Source organism: Mirounga angustirostris, unplaced genomic scaffold (genome assembly GCF_029215605.1).
Source record: "Mirounga angustirostris isolate CCGP_5_RB_7025 unplaced genomic scaffold, mMirAng1.0.hap1 SCAF_5, whole genome shotgun sequence".
Taxonomy (NCBI): Eukaryota; Metazoa; Chordata; class Mammalia; order Carnivora; family Phocidae; genus Mirounga; species Mirounga angustirostris.
Window position 1 is genome coordinate 148572710 of NW_026991713.1, and position 15167 is coordinate 148587876.

General features: G+C 48.2%; 1 protein-coding gene across 1 annotated transcript in view; it reads right to left on the reverse strand.

Moving 5' to 3' along the window:
• Positions 1-12968: 12968 nt before the first annotated feature.
• LOC123844460 (uncharacterized) overlaps positions 12969-15167 on the reverse strand; it is a 171511-nt gene continuing 169312 nt past the window's right edge. Inside the window, exon 68 of the mRNA XM_064592561.1 lies at positions 12969-14102. Within this exon, the coding sequence (XP_064448631.1) occupies positions 13960-14102 (143 nt within the window). The 3' untranslated portion in view covers positions 12969-13959. The remainder of the gene's footprint in view (positions 14103-15167) is intronic.

Here is a 15167-nt window from a genome sequence, read left to right on the forward strand (position 1 = left end):
TATCTTTTTAAGATTTATTTATTTATTTATTTGAGAGAGAGAGAATGAGCAGGGGGAGGGGCAGAGGTAGAAGGAGAAGCGGGCTCCCTACTCGGAACTCGATCCCAAGACCCTGGGATCATGATCTGAGCCAAAGGCAGACGCTTAACCGACTGAGCCACCCAGGTTCCCCCTTTTTAAAAAATAAACTATTTGGGGGATACCTGACTGGCTCAGTCAGTAGAGCATGGGACTCTTAATGTCGGGATCATGAGTTCGAGCCCCACGTTGGGCGAGGAGCCTACTTTTAAAAAAATAGACTATTTTTTAGAGTAGCTTTAGGTTTATAGAAAAAAGCAGAAAGTCCAGAGTTCCCATATACCCCATCCCTCAGGTTCTTCTATTGTTAATACCTTGCATTGGTGTGGTACGTTTGTTATAATTGAGGAGCCACATTGATAAAACATCACTAGCTAAAGTCCACAGTTTTCATTAGGGTTCTTGCTTTGTGATCCATAGTTCTACAAGTTTCTCAAAGACATAATATCAGGTATCTACCATGATAGTGTTGTACAGAATTGTATCACCATCCTGAAAATCCTCTGTGTTCCTCCTGTTGACCCCTCCCTCTCCCTCAACCCCTGGCAACCGCTTATCTTTCTATTGTCTCCATAGTTTGCCTTTTCCAGAATGTCTGATAGCTGGAATCATATGGTATATAGTCTTTTTAGACTGGCCTCTTTTCACTTAGCAATATGCATCTAAGGTTCCTTTGTATGTTTTGGTAACTTGATTGCTCATTTCTTCTTATAGCTGAATAATACTCTATTGTATAGATGTACCCTAGTTATCTATTGAAAGACATTTGTTTGATTCCAATTTTTGCCGGTTATTAATAGAGCTGTTAGAAACATTCATGTGCAGGTTTTATGTGGACACAGGTTTTCATTTCTATGGGCTAAATGCCTGGGAGCACCAATGGTGGTCATACATAAGCCTGTGTTAGCTTTTGGGAGAAACTGCCAGACTGTCTCAGTCCATTCAGGCAGCTCTTATAAGACGCCATAGACTGTGGGGGTGGGGGTGGTTAAAGCCACCGACATTTAAAATTTTTTCAGTTCTGGAAGCTTTGGGAAGTCCAAGATGCCAGCAGATTCAGGGTGCCTCTTCCTGTTCATAGATGGCTGTCCTCACATAGTGGAAGGGGTGAGGAGCTCTCTGGGGCCTCTTTTATGGGCACTGATCCCACCCACGGGGGCTCCACCCTCATGACCTCATCACCCCCCAAAGTCCCCACCTCCAAATACCATCACGTGGGGGGTTAGGTTTCAACGTAGGAATGTGGCGGAGGGGACACATGCTCAGTCTTTAGCACTGTCTTCTGGAATGGCTGCACTGCTTTGTTCTCCTATCAGCCGCGTATGAGAGTCCTCGTTACCCTATGTCGTCACCAGCATCTGGTGGTGTCAGTGTTTTGGTGTTTTGCATTTGAAATTTTTTTTTCTGATGGTAGTTCTATTTTATTTTATGTTTTTAAACTTCTAAAGGCAAGGCAAATTGGAAAGCACACGGTGTTTTTATTACTGACCTGGGGTTGTGGACTGCTTGAAGCTTGGTTTCAAGCCAGCTTCTGTTCAAAGTTTGGGGATTTTTCAGGCACTGTTGCCGAGCTTTATCAGGAACTTTGCAGCGGGTGGACCTGAACATGAGCTGCTCATGTGTCGTTAAACTTGCTGTGTGACTGTGAGCAAGTTAACTAACGTCTCTGTGCTTTATTTTGCTCATCTCATAAAAATGCAGATTTCCCCCAGCTCCTGGCACCGATGTGAGGAATAAATGAAGATGCACAGAAATCACTTGTACATGCGCTTGGCACATGGCAGGCACCGAGTGATTGTTTCTGGGAGGAGGAGTGAGTTCTTACAGCCACCGACTGCCTTTAAAAAAAAATTTTTTTTTTAAGAATAATTTTAGATCTACAGAAAACCTGCAGAGACAGTACATAGAGTTCCCATATACTGCAACCAGTCTCCTTTATGATTAACATCTTACATTAGCATGGCATATTTGTTAGGATTAATGAACCGCCACGGAGATGTTATTATTAACTAAAGTCTGTACTTTATTCAGACTTCCTTCATTTTTTTTTTCTAACATCCTTTTTCTGTTCCAGAATCCCATCCAGGATACCCTGTTCTATTTAGTTGTCGTGTCTCCTTAGGGTTCCTCTTGGCCGGGACCGTGGCCCAGTTGCTTTGATTACACGGACATTTAATTCTGACATAGTCCATGGGGTCTCTGTTACAGGATCCTCAGCCGAAAACATGATTTCACCATTGTTACGGGGCTCCCAATAGGAGTCTTCGATCTGGGACCTACCCAGAAGTCTGCTCTCTTGAGCCTTCCCCCCTTCCCCGAAACCCGCTTTCCTGCTAGAAAACGGACCCCAGGCTGCCGAAAACCTTCCCCTGTCTCCTGTGCCGTTTGTCCTCACCTAACTTTGGTAAATAGTGCCTGGTTGGGAAATGCTGATTGAGCTGATAGGGTGGCCTGGGCAGTGACCTCTGTCAGGAGTGTGGGAGGTGGGGACCAGAGGGTGCCCGGGGTTTTTCCGACAGTCCCCGCGCCCTGCCTGTGGCTCCCAGGGGCTCCGTGCTGGAAGTGTGTCACCTCATCATGGTGGCCCCAGCCATTGTGGTTCCCCTGAATATTAATAGCTCTCACCGATTCATAGCATTTCCTCCTTGACATCACTAAACGAAAACGCATCTCAGTTGGGGGTTTTACTTTTCTGGAGCCAAATCACAGTTGGTTTATCAGCAAGCCCCCCCCCCCCCCCACTTCCCCAGCAGACGAGGGCAGGCTGTGTGTGCTCCTGCCACCCAGCTTCCCTTTTGAGATGGTCTCTTTTCTAAGAACTGAAAATAAGCGCCCTAGGCCGTGACTTCACTTTTCTTGGAACTGCTTTACATTAGAAGAAGAAAACACACACACACACACACATACTCACACACACACACCCTTCATTTAGCTGGTTTTGGATCAGAGTTCCCTTGTCATTCCTGCTGCGTCTTCTTGTAAAGCCGAAGTTTTACCGAAAAATTCTGATGCATCAGGTGAAGCAGGAAAGGGAAGCAGTGACCCCGTGAAACTGTCGAGGCTTCTTTGTCCTGGCCCATTCCGGTATGATTTAATGCCGGAGGAGGGAACAAGCTCGGATGGACACACTGTGGGGTGACATTCAGGTCCCCAGGGCCTCAGGCATGACTGTGTGGCCCTGAGAGTTGTCAGGCCACCAAATGGGCTAGGGCTGGTGTTGCTAAAGCCCAGGCCACAGTCCAGACTCACCACCGAACAGCTGCCTGTTTGCAAGGATAAGGAGAAAAAAAACAGTTTCAGCCACAATGACCTACATTGTAGCAGGCATTTGGAGAGTGCAAGAGGATGTCTCCAGGGAGCCCCTGCCTGCTTAGGATAAGGGAGAGAGTGCCTGAGCACACCGGGGCTCCAGTCCTGGTCCTGCCCTTTCCCCGCTAACTTTGGACTTGGACGTCAGTCCCTGGGAGCCATGGAGCTAGTTCTTCCCTCACAGGATGCTACCTTAGTAGGTTCGTGGGAACCTGAGTAGATGCCCCTTCTCAGTGGGGATCTCTGTAGATAGGCACATACATTGTTCTGAAATCATCTCTTAGTATCTCTGTACCCATCGGAGGAGGCTTTCCCGTGATGTGATCAGGTCTTACTTATCTATCTCTGCTCCAAGCAGGACCTTGCAAAACCTACGTGGGCTGTCAGCAAAGGTTGGGTGAATGGCTGCATTTTAGGTCGGAAGACAGAGGGAATCCACAGGGAACAATGCTCTTGAGTTTACACTTGGCACACAACAGTTTTCAAACAAGAGGAGCTCTTACAGGCCATGCCTAATGAAAAGCACCCTTTGAATTGAGCACCCTGGGTAATGTATAACTGGCCTGAGGGTGCTTGCTAGAATGTTGGAGAGAGCAGAGCGTTCTGAAGTACAAACAGGGACAACTTGATTTAAAAAAGGCTGGAGGAGTGCTTACTGTGTGGTGACTAACATAATATTAAAAAAAAAAAAAAGGCTGGAGGAAAAGAAAAGAGACAGCAGAGCACACCCCCCCCAAGGGCAAATTAATGCACTTTGGGCAGAATCTGAAATTACAGTCCTACGGGAATCAGTAAACATCTCTTGATTTAAAAAAAAAAAAAAATGCAAATTCAACCAGGAATTACATGCCAGGGACTGTGCTAGAAGATTTCCCCTATGTTACTTCATTTTATTGTGTCAATGTCTCTGGGACCTTCATTTCCCAACCCCCCGGCCCCCCCCCCCTTCCCGGTAAAGGGATGCAGTTCTTTGCCCAAGAGCATCTAGCCAGCAGCCTGTGGCAGAGAGAGGTGTCAGGCCAGCTGATGTCCCACGTTGTCGGGGAGGTGGCCATGGCCTTCATTCTGAGCTGGCTCTTCTCTGATTAAGTCCTCGGACCCACTCGGGAAGCTCCTGGTCTTTCCACTTAGGTGCTAGCTCCCCCTGTCGGCGGGCCGCAGACACTGCTGCCCTGCGCCGTCAGAAACGGGATGACCGCCAGGGACAGGAATGGAAAGACGCAGGACGCAGAGGAACAAACTGAGAAACTTCACAGCTGTCCACCCTGGGAGTTTTGCCCATCGTGGCCAAGCCATCTTGGGGGTGGGGTAGGGGGACAGTGTTGGATGGGTTCCAGTGGTCCTGCTTTTGAACCCCTGCCCTACTGCCTGTTAACTGGGTGCCCTTGGGTGAGTGGGCTTCACTTCTCTCAACCTTATTTCTGTCATCAGTACAGAAGGGGTGACTTGGGGTCAGAGAGGTGAAGTCGCTTGCCTACGTGGCTGTCTTAGCAGGTGCTCAAAAGATGGTCACCTCATTGGTCTTTCTATCACAAAGCACTTACTGAGCACCTGCTGGGTTCCAGGCTCTGGGGACACACACAGTGAACAAAAGACATGTGGTGGTTCCCTGTGGAGCATGGTGTCTACACATGCTTCAAATCTCTGACCCCCCACTCTGCCTCCTGTCTCTGGTTTACAGCTCCAGAAACTTCTGTGATCAAATCGGGCTCACCAGGATAACCTCCCCCATCTCAAGGCCATTAATCTAATCACATCTGCGAAGTCTGCAAAGGTAACATTCGCAGGGATTAGGATACAGACATCTTTGGGGGAGGCATTCTACCTACCCAGCCTGCCCTCTGTCCCCCAAAAGTATTCTACCTACCCAGTCTGCCCTCTGTCCCCAAAAAGTACATGTCTGTCCCAAAGGCAAAGGTGCATTCGCTTGGTCCAGAGGCCCTGCATCTTCCCTAAATCTCATCATTGAAATCACCTGAGCGTGCTGTGGGCAGGCCTTGGGTGTAACCCATCCTGAGCACCACTCCTCTCCATTGGTGACCTGTGGAGCCCAAGAAACCGAGCTCATCCCCCAAAATGCAGTGGGTGACAACCCAGAGGGGATGCCGTCTGGTTCTGTCCCTGATCCAAGGGACCAGAGATCCAGGCAAGAAGGATTAAGAAGAAGAAGCAATGAGGCCCCAGAACGTGGAAATACCTAACCATTGGACTTCCCTTCCCCCTGGGCAAATAGGGAAAGGAAGAGAGCTTCTCAGAAGGGTCTGTTGGCACCTAACTCTCTGGGCACGGAGGGAAAGCAGACCTATCAGTTTCCATCGAATAGGCAGGGCCTGTTTTGGAAAGTCAGCCGGGGCTCCGCCCCGCCCTGGGGTCTTCCAGGGCACAGCCCTGTTGCCTTTGGGAGCAGAGACTTCCCCAGAGTACCTCCGAGCCCCTGCGGACGCCCGGAAGCCTCAGAACTAGGGCACGTGGCTGATTCTCAGCCCCACCTGGGCTGCTTTCAACCTCCTCTCTTCCCACATCTTTAATTAGAATTCGTGTGGGCAGGGCTCAGGAAGATGTAAGCATTTAGAAAGCTCCCCGGGTGAGTCTTATAACCAACCAGGTGTAGCAGCCACAGATCTATGGCTTTCTGGCCAGGAGCACCTGGCGGGGAGTCCGAGCTGCCCGAGGGCTGGTTGACCGCTGAGCCTTTTGCCTTCTCAGATGGGGCGCCTGGAGTCCGAAGGAAGGGCAAATGAAGAACTCAGGAACTCTTGGGACCAGGACCAAGCCACTCATCCCTCCAGCTTCCCTGAGGAGGAGGAACAGAGGATGGGAAAATCCCCCACGGAGGAACCGGGCTAGACCACCTACCTGCTGCTCCTGGGCGTCCTGGATCATCCTCGGTGCTGGGCTGCAGCTAGGGTGTCGTAAGGTAGTGATATCAAGGCTTTTTTTTTTAAGATTTGATTTAAGAAAAAGAGAGCAAGAGGGAGGGGGAGGGGCAGAGGGAGAGGGACATGCAGACTCCCCGCTGAGCAGGGAGGCCCATTCGGGGCTCAGTCCCAGGACCCTGGCATCATGACCTGAGCCGAAGGCAGACGCTTCACCGACTGAGCCACCCAGGCGCCCCTCAGGTCTCCTTTTTAAAAAGTGAAGAGTAGTACTGGTGGTCTGTGAATGACCTGTTTGGGTAGCCCCTTTGCTTTTCCTTGACCTAGAATAGAGCCATGCAGTCCAATATAGCAGCCCCTAGCCTCATCGAGCTATCGAGCACTTGATGTGCATCTAGGCCTCTGGTAGGGTTGCCAAATTTAGCAAACGAATAAAGGATGCCTCTCATTCCTTAAGTGTGGGTCGTGCGTGGTGACTTCCTTCCAAAGAGGACCCCGTGGAAAGGTGTAGGGGAGAGCGTAGCTTTCCAGTGGAGAAACCTGGACCCCCACACCTCAGCCAGGCGACCAAGGTGAACCTCAGCCATGATAAGTCCCATTGAGAGTGTGGTTTGCCCTTGGTAGGGTGTGGTGAGAATGACCCCTTACCCTCTGTGACCTTGTCCCCCTCCACCCCAAGCTTTACCCTCCACCATGAGAAAAACCTGAAACAAATCCTAGTTGACGGACATGCGGTAAAATCCCTGCCGAGTGCTCCTCAAAACTGTCAAGGTCATCAAAAACGGGGAACGCTTGAGAAATTGTCAAAGCCAGGGGGAGCTGGGACCATAGCCAAAGGTGGCTTTTTAGATCAGATGGAGCCTAAGGAGACCGGACAGCTCAGTGTAGTGTGGGATTCTGCCCGGAGAAAGGGCACAGGACAAGAGGAAGTCTGAAAAGAGTATGCACTTTAATTAATAACATCAGTCTGTTTGCAACAAATGTGCCATACTAAAGATGTTACCAATAGGCAGATCTGGGTGTGAGGTAGTTGGGAACTCTCTACTTTTGTCACAATTCTGTAGATCTAAAACTGGTGTTTGCGCACCCCGGTGACCTTTATTAATTAAAAAAAAACCACAGGCTGCCCAGTTAAATTTGAATTTCAGACAAACTAATATTCTTTATGTCCTATGCAATATTTGGGATTTAGTTATGCTAAAAAATTGTTTCCTGACATTCAAATTGAACTGGGTGTCCTGCATTTTGTCTGGCAATCTTACCTAACTGAATTCTTAATTCTTTTTTTTTTTTTTTAAGACTTTATTTGTTTGAGAGAGAGAGAGAGGGAGAGTGAGCAAGCATAAGCAGGCAGAGGGGCAGATGGAGAGGGAGAAACAGACTCACTGCTGAGCAGGGAGCCGGATGCAGGGCTCAATCCCAGGACCCTGGGATCATGACCTGAGCCGAAGGCAGGCGCTTCACCAACTAAGCCACCCAGGTGCCACTGAATTCTTAATTTTAATGAATTTGAATGTTAACCGCCTTTTGTGGCCCATGGCTGTGGGTGGTACTGGGCAGCACGGGTCTGGGTCCCGTGGCTTGCCCTGAGGTCGGCAGTGAGAAGACAAGTGAGGCCCTGGAAACATCTGATTCCAAAGCTGGTCCTCTTAGTATGCTTACTGGTTCCTGTAGAGAAGGACCAGTGCTCTGGAGGATGTGCTGGGAGCCCAATGGGGCAGCGTCAGGCCTCCAGGGGCCCCAGAGGGGGCACAGGAGAACTCCCAAGTCTCTGCTCGGTGTGACAGCTGGGACATGTGCTTTGAGACCATTGGTGAGGGACCATGATACCACATAACAGATTGCCACCAGCTCAGTAGGTCATCTGACACGGCACGGTTGGGTTTTCTGCTCAAAGCCTCGCTAGGCAGAAATCAAGGTGTTAGGCTGGCTGGGCTATTTGCAGGAGGCTCTGGGAAGGATCTGCTTTCAAGCTCATTCAGGCTGTTGGCAGAATCCAGTTCCTTGTGGTTGCAGGACTGTGGCCCCCATTCCCTCACTGGCTGCAAGCTGGGGGCTGCTCTTCACTCCTAGAGACCACCCCCATTTCTTGCCACGTATCCCCCTTCATCTTCAAGCCAGAAACTGTCAAACTCTTGCGCTCCCAATCCCCGATTTCCCCCTCTGCCCTCTGGGCTCCAATTCAAAGCATACATATGATAAGGTCAGGCCCGTCTGTCTCAAGGTCAGCTGGTTTGGGACACTAATGATCTCCCTATAGTGCCTTCACAGCAACACCTCGATAAGGGTTGGATTGGATAACTGGGAACCATGTATCTGCACGAGGGGTGGGGATCCTAGAATTCTGGCCCTCGCAAGGACCACCTGCTAGATACAACCACGTAAGGGATCAAGTGGGTTCTAAGCTGGACAACATGGTTTCAAATCCCAGCTCCCCCACAACTCAATGTGTGTGGCGCCTGGGACGCATGTCCTCCATGAGCCTGTTTCCTCATCGGCAAAATGGGAAGAAGCATGACCTTGTTAAACTCCTCTGACCCATTCGTCTTCCCTCCCCTGACGCTAGAGCTGCCCTGCCCGTTGCAAGTCTGCCTTGTCTTCGTAGCGTGAGAATGGCGTTTTCCCTGCTTTCCCCACATTCTTTGCTTTTCTGGCTTGTGACAAGGCTCTTTCAGAATGAGCTCACTGGCTCAGGCTCTTGATCTCCCCAGTTTGGCAGGCTGGGCCAGACTTGGCATGGGAGAGAAATGTCAGTGGGAAAAAATCTGCTTAAGAAAAAAATATGCATGTAGTAAAATGCATATCCAATTCCAACATAAACATAATTGCACACATTGGCGTGTGTTAATGAGCCCGAGGTAGGAAATGTTTGGTAGGTCTAAGCGAATTTCCATCTGTTCCCTCGCTGCTTGGCTCATGGAAGATGAGACTTTGGGTTTTAGCCTTCTGGTGGAGGCATTTCTCTGTGAGCATCCTGTTTATTCCATGGTCATGGGCCTTTAGAACCAAATTTGCTTGAAAGCCCTGTGAACTTATTAATGGAGAAAGATCGAGCAAGGACTCTTGGGTAATATGAAAGCCAGTGGCCAGTTTTGCGCAAGTTCCAACATGGGTGGTTTATAACTAATTGGAAAAACATGCCTCTTCTCAGTTGACTTAATCCTTTCTGCAGTGCCCAGGACTTAAGTGTTCCCAGAAGGCTTAAGGGGGTGTAATTGGCTCTCAGGGTGGTCACCACAGTTACAAAAGGGGCAAAGAGCTCATGCCTATGTCTGAGGGTCTTCCAGGTACTGCCCGCTTGGTCTCGGGAGCAAGGACCCTGCCCGTCACCAGCCTTCTTGGCTAGGGCACAGGGCTAGGTGTCAGGGATAGAGAGGAGGGATTCGTCCTGGCTTTAAATTTAGCCTTCAAAACGAAAGACTCTGGAGGCCGAGTTTGGGGACCGGGCAGGAAAAGGAAACAGGTGACATTTAAGTCCTCTTGGAGCCAAGGAACCCCTCACCCTTTGATTAAGAAGCACGGTGTTGGGTCCTTCCATCCTTCTATAAGGCTATCTTCAGAGATGCAGAAGCTGACAGTCCTACTTTCCCTTCCTAGTTGGGGTTCTCTGTTCCCAGGGACAGATGAGCTGGCTGGGCCCTGGCCTCACCAGTCTCCTTCAAGAGAAACCTCTGTCAGCAGAATGAAACTTGGCCATGGCCAACACCGTGGGCTCCTCTGGTCCAGGAGGTGCAGAGGCAAACGTGACCTCAGGCCCCCAGGCCAGAGGGACCCAGGGCATCCATGACCCAGCTTTGCTGGCTGGTCTCCATCCGTGGGCCTCTCAGAGCTGTTGGGTGGTTTCAGGATGAAATGCAGCCTGTGGAACACCCTCTCCCCGTGACCACAGCGTCTGTCCGAGGGGGGTGCCGACCAAAGGTGATACTGTTGTTAGAGTTATAAGGGTTTGTGGTTTCCTCTCTCTGTCCCCACTTCCTTCCTGAAACCCCAAAAGAGGCTTCTCAGGAAGGGAAGGGACTTTCAGATCCGGGAACACAGCTGGGAATGGCTGGTCCCAGTTAGGCTGGCTGGCTAGAGCCCGGGGTGACTGGCCTGAGCTGTGGGTTTGATCCACCAGGGCCACTGAGACACAGCTGGTCTGCTGCTGAGCTGGGCCAGCTATGGTGCAAACACCACCTTTGTTCAACCCTGGGAGCTGTTCCAACATTGAAAAAAAAAGGGTTGTGGAGACTTGTCCTGCTCAGGATGGGCCACTTCCAGGGACCCCATAAGGCCAGACTGGGTCCTGTGCCTCCCAGGAGTTTTTAGCACAGAATGCATATGTATAAGGGGTCCCAGCCCTTTAGCGCTGGCCCCTCTTGTTCCTAATAATTTCACAGTTCTGTGAAATGGACCCACTCTTGTGCAAGTGGGCTGCTAATCCTTAAAACAGTCAAGCTGTTTAAGGCTCCTTTAGGAAGTAGCTGCAGGATGGTTACCCTAGAGCCAGAGATAGGGTGCCCTGTTTGGAGGGGCTCTTGTCGCTGGCCAGCCCCTTGCTTTATGGAAACTCTGACCTGTTTCAAGCACCCGAGAATGTAGGGATTAGTGGCTCTGAAGCAGAACAAGGTACAAAACTTGTGGGGCCCAGCGTAAAATGGAAACACAGGGCCCCTGGACCAAACACTATTAAGATTCAAGATGGTGATAACAGGGCATTCGGGCAAGCGTGGGGATACTTCTTAGTGTAGTGTACTGACTCTGCAGTGTGCTTAACCCATGAAGCCAGCCCTGGTCTGGAGAGCGAGTGCAGGGTGGGCATCTGGTCTGGGCGCACAGATGGATTTGTTCACCCCACCATCTTTTCTGGGCTGTCAGCCCGCTGAGACTAGTGAAATGAGCAGGGCTTGCCCTAGTCTAGGCTGAGAGGCTGGCTGGGTGTGACATGTGGTGGCGAAAAGGTGGGGGCAACTGGAGGGGCCAGGGCTCCGGGCCAGGCAATGTCTTTTCTCTAGAACAGGAGGTCCCTGCGCATGGACACCTGACCTCATCGTCTGTCACAGGGCACAAAGCAAAATACAGAAGACCAGACAATGATGCATTAAAATTGCCACTCCCCAGGTCATCATGTTCCAAAACCACCTGTGCTTATGGGTGATACATCTTTTGTTACTTCTATCAGAGAAAACTGACCAAATTGATGAACTTCAAAAGCAAATCCATCCCTGCCAGGAGACCTTACTCCATGTGAACATAGAGGGGTAACCCAAAATGTGATATTTGCTTCTTGTTTTCTTTGCTTTGGCCCACAGCCCTGCGCGTTCCTGCAAATGTTTTGCCTGTGGCCAACCCTGGCTTCCACTGTTTCTAATGAATTCAGTGGTCATTCTTATTGTTGTTCCCAGGAATGGAATGTCTCTTTCATCCTTAAGCTGCTTTTAAGATTTTTCTCCATTTATTTGGTTTCCATTAGTTTATGATGTGCCTAGGTGTGGTTGTCTTTGTCTTAATCTTTTTTGGGGTTTGTGGAGCTTCTTGGATCTGTAGGTTGGTATCTTTCATCAATTTTGATTAATTACTGGCTATTATCCCTTAAGATATTCTTCTGGCCTATTCTCTCTCTCTCTCCCTGTGGGACTCCACTTACACATATATCAGACAACTTGATGTTGTCCTGCAAATCTCAGACATGTGTTCTTTGTTTCTTACTCTTTTCCCCTCTCTTGCCATTTCATTTTTTTAAAATTTATTTTTTTATTCTTACGTTAATCCCCATACATTACATCATTAGTTTTAGATGAAGTGTTCCTTGATTCATTGTTTGTGCATAACACCCAGTGCTCCATACAGAATGTGCCCTCCTCAATACCCACCACCAGGCTAACCCATCCTCCCACCCCCCTCCCCTCTAGAACCCTCAGTTTGTTTTTCAGAGTCCATCGTCTCTCATGGTTCGTCTTGCCATTTCATTTTTAATTCTTGTTTCTTTCTGTGCTTCAGTCTGGATAACTACCATTGACCTATCTTCAAATTCACCAATTGCTCTCTTGGGCTGTGTCCAGTCTGTGGTTAAAATCCTCTGATAGGGGCGCCTGGGTGGCTCAGTCAATAAACGTCTGCCTTCGGCTCAGGTCATGATCCTGGGGTCCTGGGATCGAGCCCCGCATCGGGCTCCCTGCTCAGTGGGGAGTCTGCTTCTCCCTCTCCACTCCCCCTGCTTATGTTCCCTCTCTCACTGTCTCTCTCTCTGTCAAATAAATAAATAAATAAAAATCCTCTGATAGATTTTTCATTTCAGATATTTGTATTTTTTCAATTCTAAAACTTCTATTTGGTTCTTTCCTAGAGTTTCCATTTTTCTCTTAAATTTCCATCTTTTCATCCATTGTCCCGTTTTACCTCCAAATTCTTTAACATATTTTTCAGGTCTTTGCCTATTCCAGCATCTGGGTCATGTGTGGATCTGCTTTTATTAATTGTGTTTTCCTGTTTCACACAGCTAGTAAATTTGGATTGTATGTTGAACATTGTGGGTGACATGTTCTAAAGATTCTGGATTATATTATCTTCCTCTAAAGAATGTTGCTTTTTTTTTTTTTAAGATTTTATTTATTTGTGAGAAAAAGAGCATGAGTGGGGAGGAGAGGGAGAAGCAGGCTCCCTGCTGAGCAGGGAGCTGGATGCGGGGCTCAATCCCAGGACCCTGGGATCATGACCTGAGCTGAAGGCAGACGCTTAAGCAACTGAGCCACCCAGGCACCCCAAGAATGTTGAGTCTTGTTCTTGCAGACAGTTAAATTGACTGACTAATCACCTTGAACGTATCAAGGCTTGGTTTCAGCTTTGTTAGAATGGGTCTATTTGAAATCCCACCTCCTCCTCTCCCAAGTTCTAGCATATGACCCCTACTCCTAGGGTATGCTCTAAACTCTTAAGGCCTGGCTTTTTTGGGGGTGTCAACTGAAAGCCTCGGATGATTAATCAGAATCTTTCCCCCTAGGGTTGGAATTGTATGACCTCTAATATTTCTGTTCAGTTTACTTACCGTCCCCCCAACACACACATCCAAGCTGTTTTCCACTAGACCTCAGAGTCTCGTTCTGCACATACACAGCTTAGGATCTGGCCAAGGATCTGAGGTGAGCCTCTATGCAGATTTCTGGGGCTCCCTCTGTGTGGCTCCTTCCTCTCCTGTGCTTGCCCTGCAAGTCTTAGGTGCTCTAGCATCTTTGAACTCTGATCTCTCTTACTTCCAGTTAACAAGACCACTGATCTCTGTTTGGGCTCTACATCCCTGCTTAGTGTCAATTCTTTTTCTCCTTTCTAAAGAAAGCCATGGTGAACATGGACTTCATCTCAAGTACTTTTCTTCTCAAGATCTGCAGCTCTGTGCTGCACTCTCCAATTCCTACAGATGATTATTTTGTGTATTCTGCTTAGTTTCAGAGTTGTTTAAGATGGGAGTGGTAATAATCCACTGAGGCTGGCTTGCAGACTTTTAAAACTTTTTATTAGATCATAAAACATATATATTCTGGATTTCTGGGGTTTGAGTCCTGCTTAGAAAGGACTTTCCTACCAAGAGATGGTTAAAAGTTTCTTTGGGTTTTCTTCTAGTACTTTAACAGTTTGATTTTTTTTTTTTTTATGTTTAAATCTCTGACTCATCCGTAATTCATTTGGATGAAAGAAAAAGGTAGAGGGGCACCTGGGTGGCTCAGTCGTTAAGCATCTGCCTTCGGCTCAGGTCATGGTCCCAGGGTCCTGGGATTGAGCCCCGCATCGGGCTCCCTGCTCGGCGGGAAGCCTGCTTCTCCTTCTCCCACTTCCCCTGCTTGTGTTCCCTCTCTCGCTGTGTCTCTGTCAAATAAATAAATAAAATCTTAAAAAAAAAAAAAAAAAGGAAAGAAAAAGGTAGAGGGGTCTAACAGTGTTTTTCCCAGATGCTACCAAGTCATTCTAATACCAGTAACTAGAGAGCACTTCCCTCCACTGATTTGAAATGAATTCTTTCCTTATATGTTAAATTCCTGAATGTATTATGTGTATTTTTCACTTCTGTTCCATTGATACATTTTATATACCTTTTCATACATATATTTGTTGGTATGAAATTGTTTTAATTACTATAGGATCATAATCTGTTTTAGTACCTAATAGTGTTAGTTGTTCTTTTATTCTTTCAGAAATTTTCTGGTTATTGTTGTTGTTTTTAAAAATTTCATGAACTTTAGAATCAGCTCATGTAGTTGAAAAATTATGTGTGGGCACATAGATCCCAGTGGGGTATTGTCGTTGAGATCATATTTACATGTTACATTTAAGAAGTTGCTTTTTTAGTGGCTTTATTTTTATACCTTCAAAATCACCCATTTTAAGTGTACACTTCAGTGATGTTTAGCGAATTTATAGAATTGTGCAGCTATCCCTGTGGTCCAGTTTTAGAACACTCCACCCCAAGAAGAGCACATGTGCCATTTGCTGTCCCTCCCTATTCCCCCCGCCAGCCCCAGGCAGCCGCCCTCCCACTTTCTGCCTTTACTAGTTTTCCTTTTCGGGACATTTCATGTAAATGCAGTCCCACAACCTGTGGTCTGCAGCATCTGGCTTCTTTCACCCAGCCTACTGTGTTCGAGATTCGTCTCTCTTGTAGTGGGTACCAGTAATTCCTTTTCACCTCTGAGCAGCCTTCCATAGCCCAGACACACCACACCTTGTCTGTTCATTCATTGCAGTTCGTGGGTGCTCGTGCACATCTTCATTTCTCTCGAGTAGCAACCTAGGAGAATTGCTGAGCCGTATGGCAAAAGAGTGTGTAACCTTTTAAGAAATTGCCAACCTGTCTTCCTTCCAGAGTGGGCACGTCATCTCACACCCCCACCACGTGTGAGGGCTCCAGTTGCACATCCTCCCCGACACTCAATA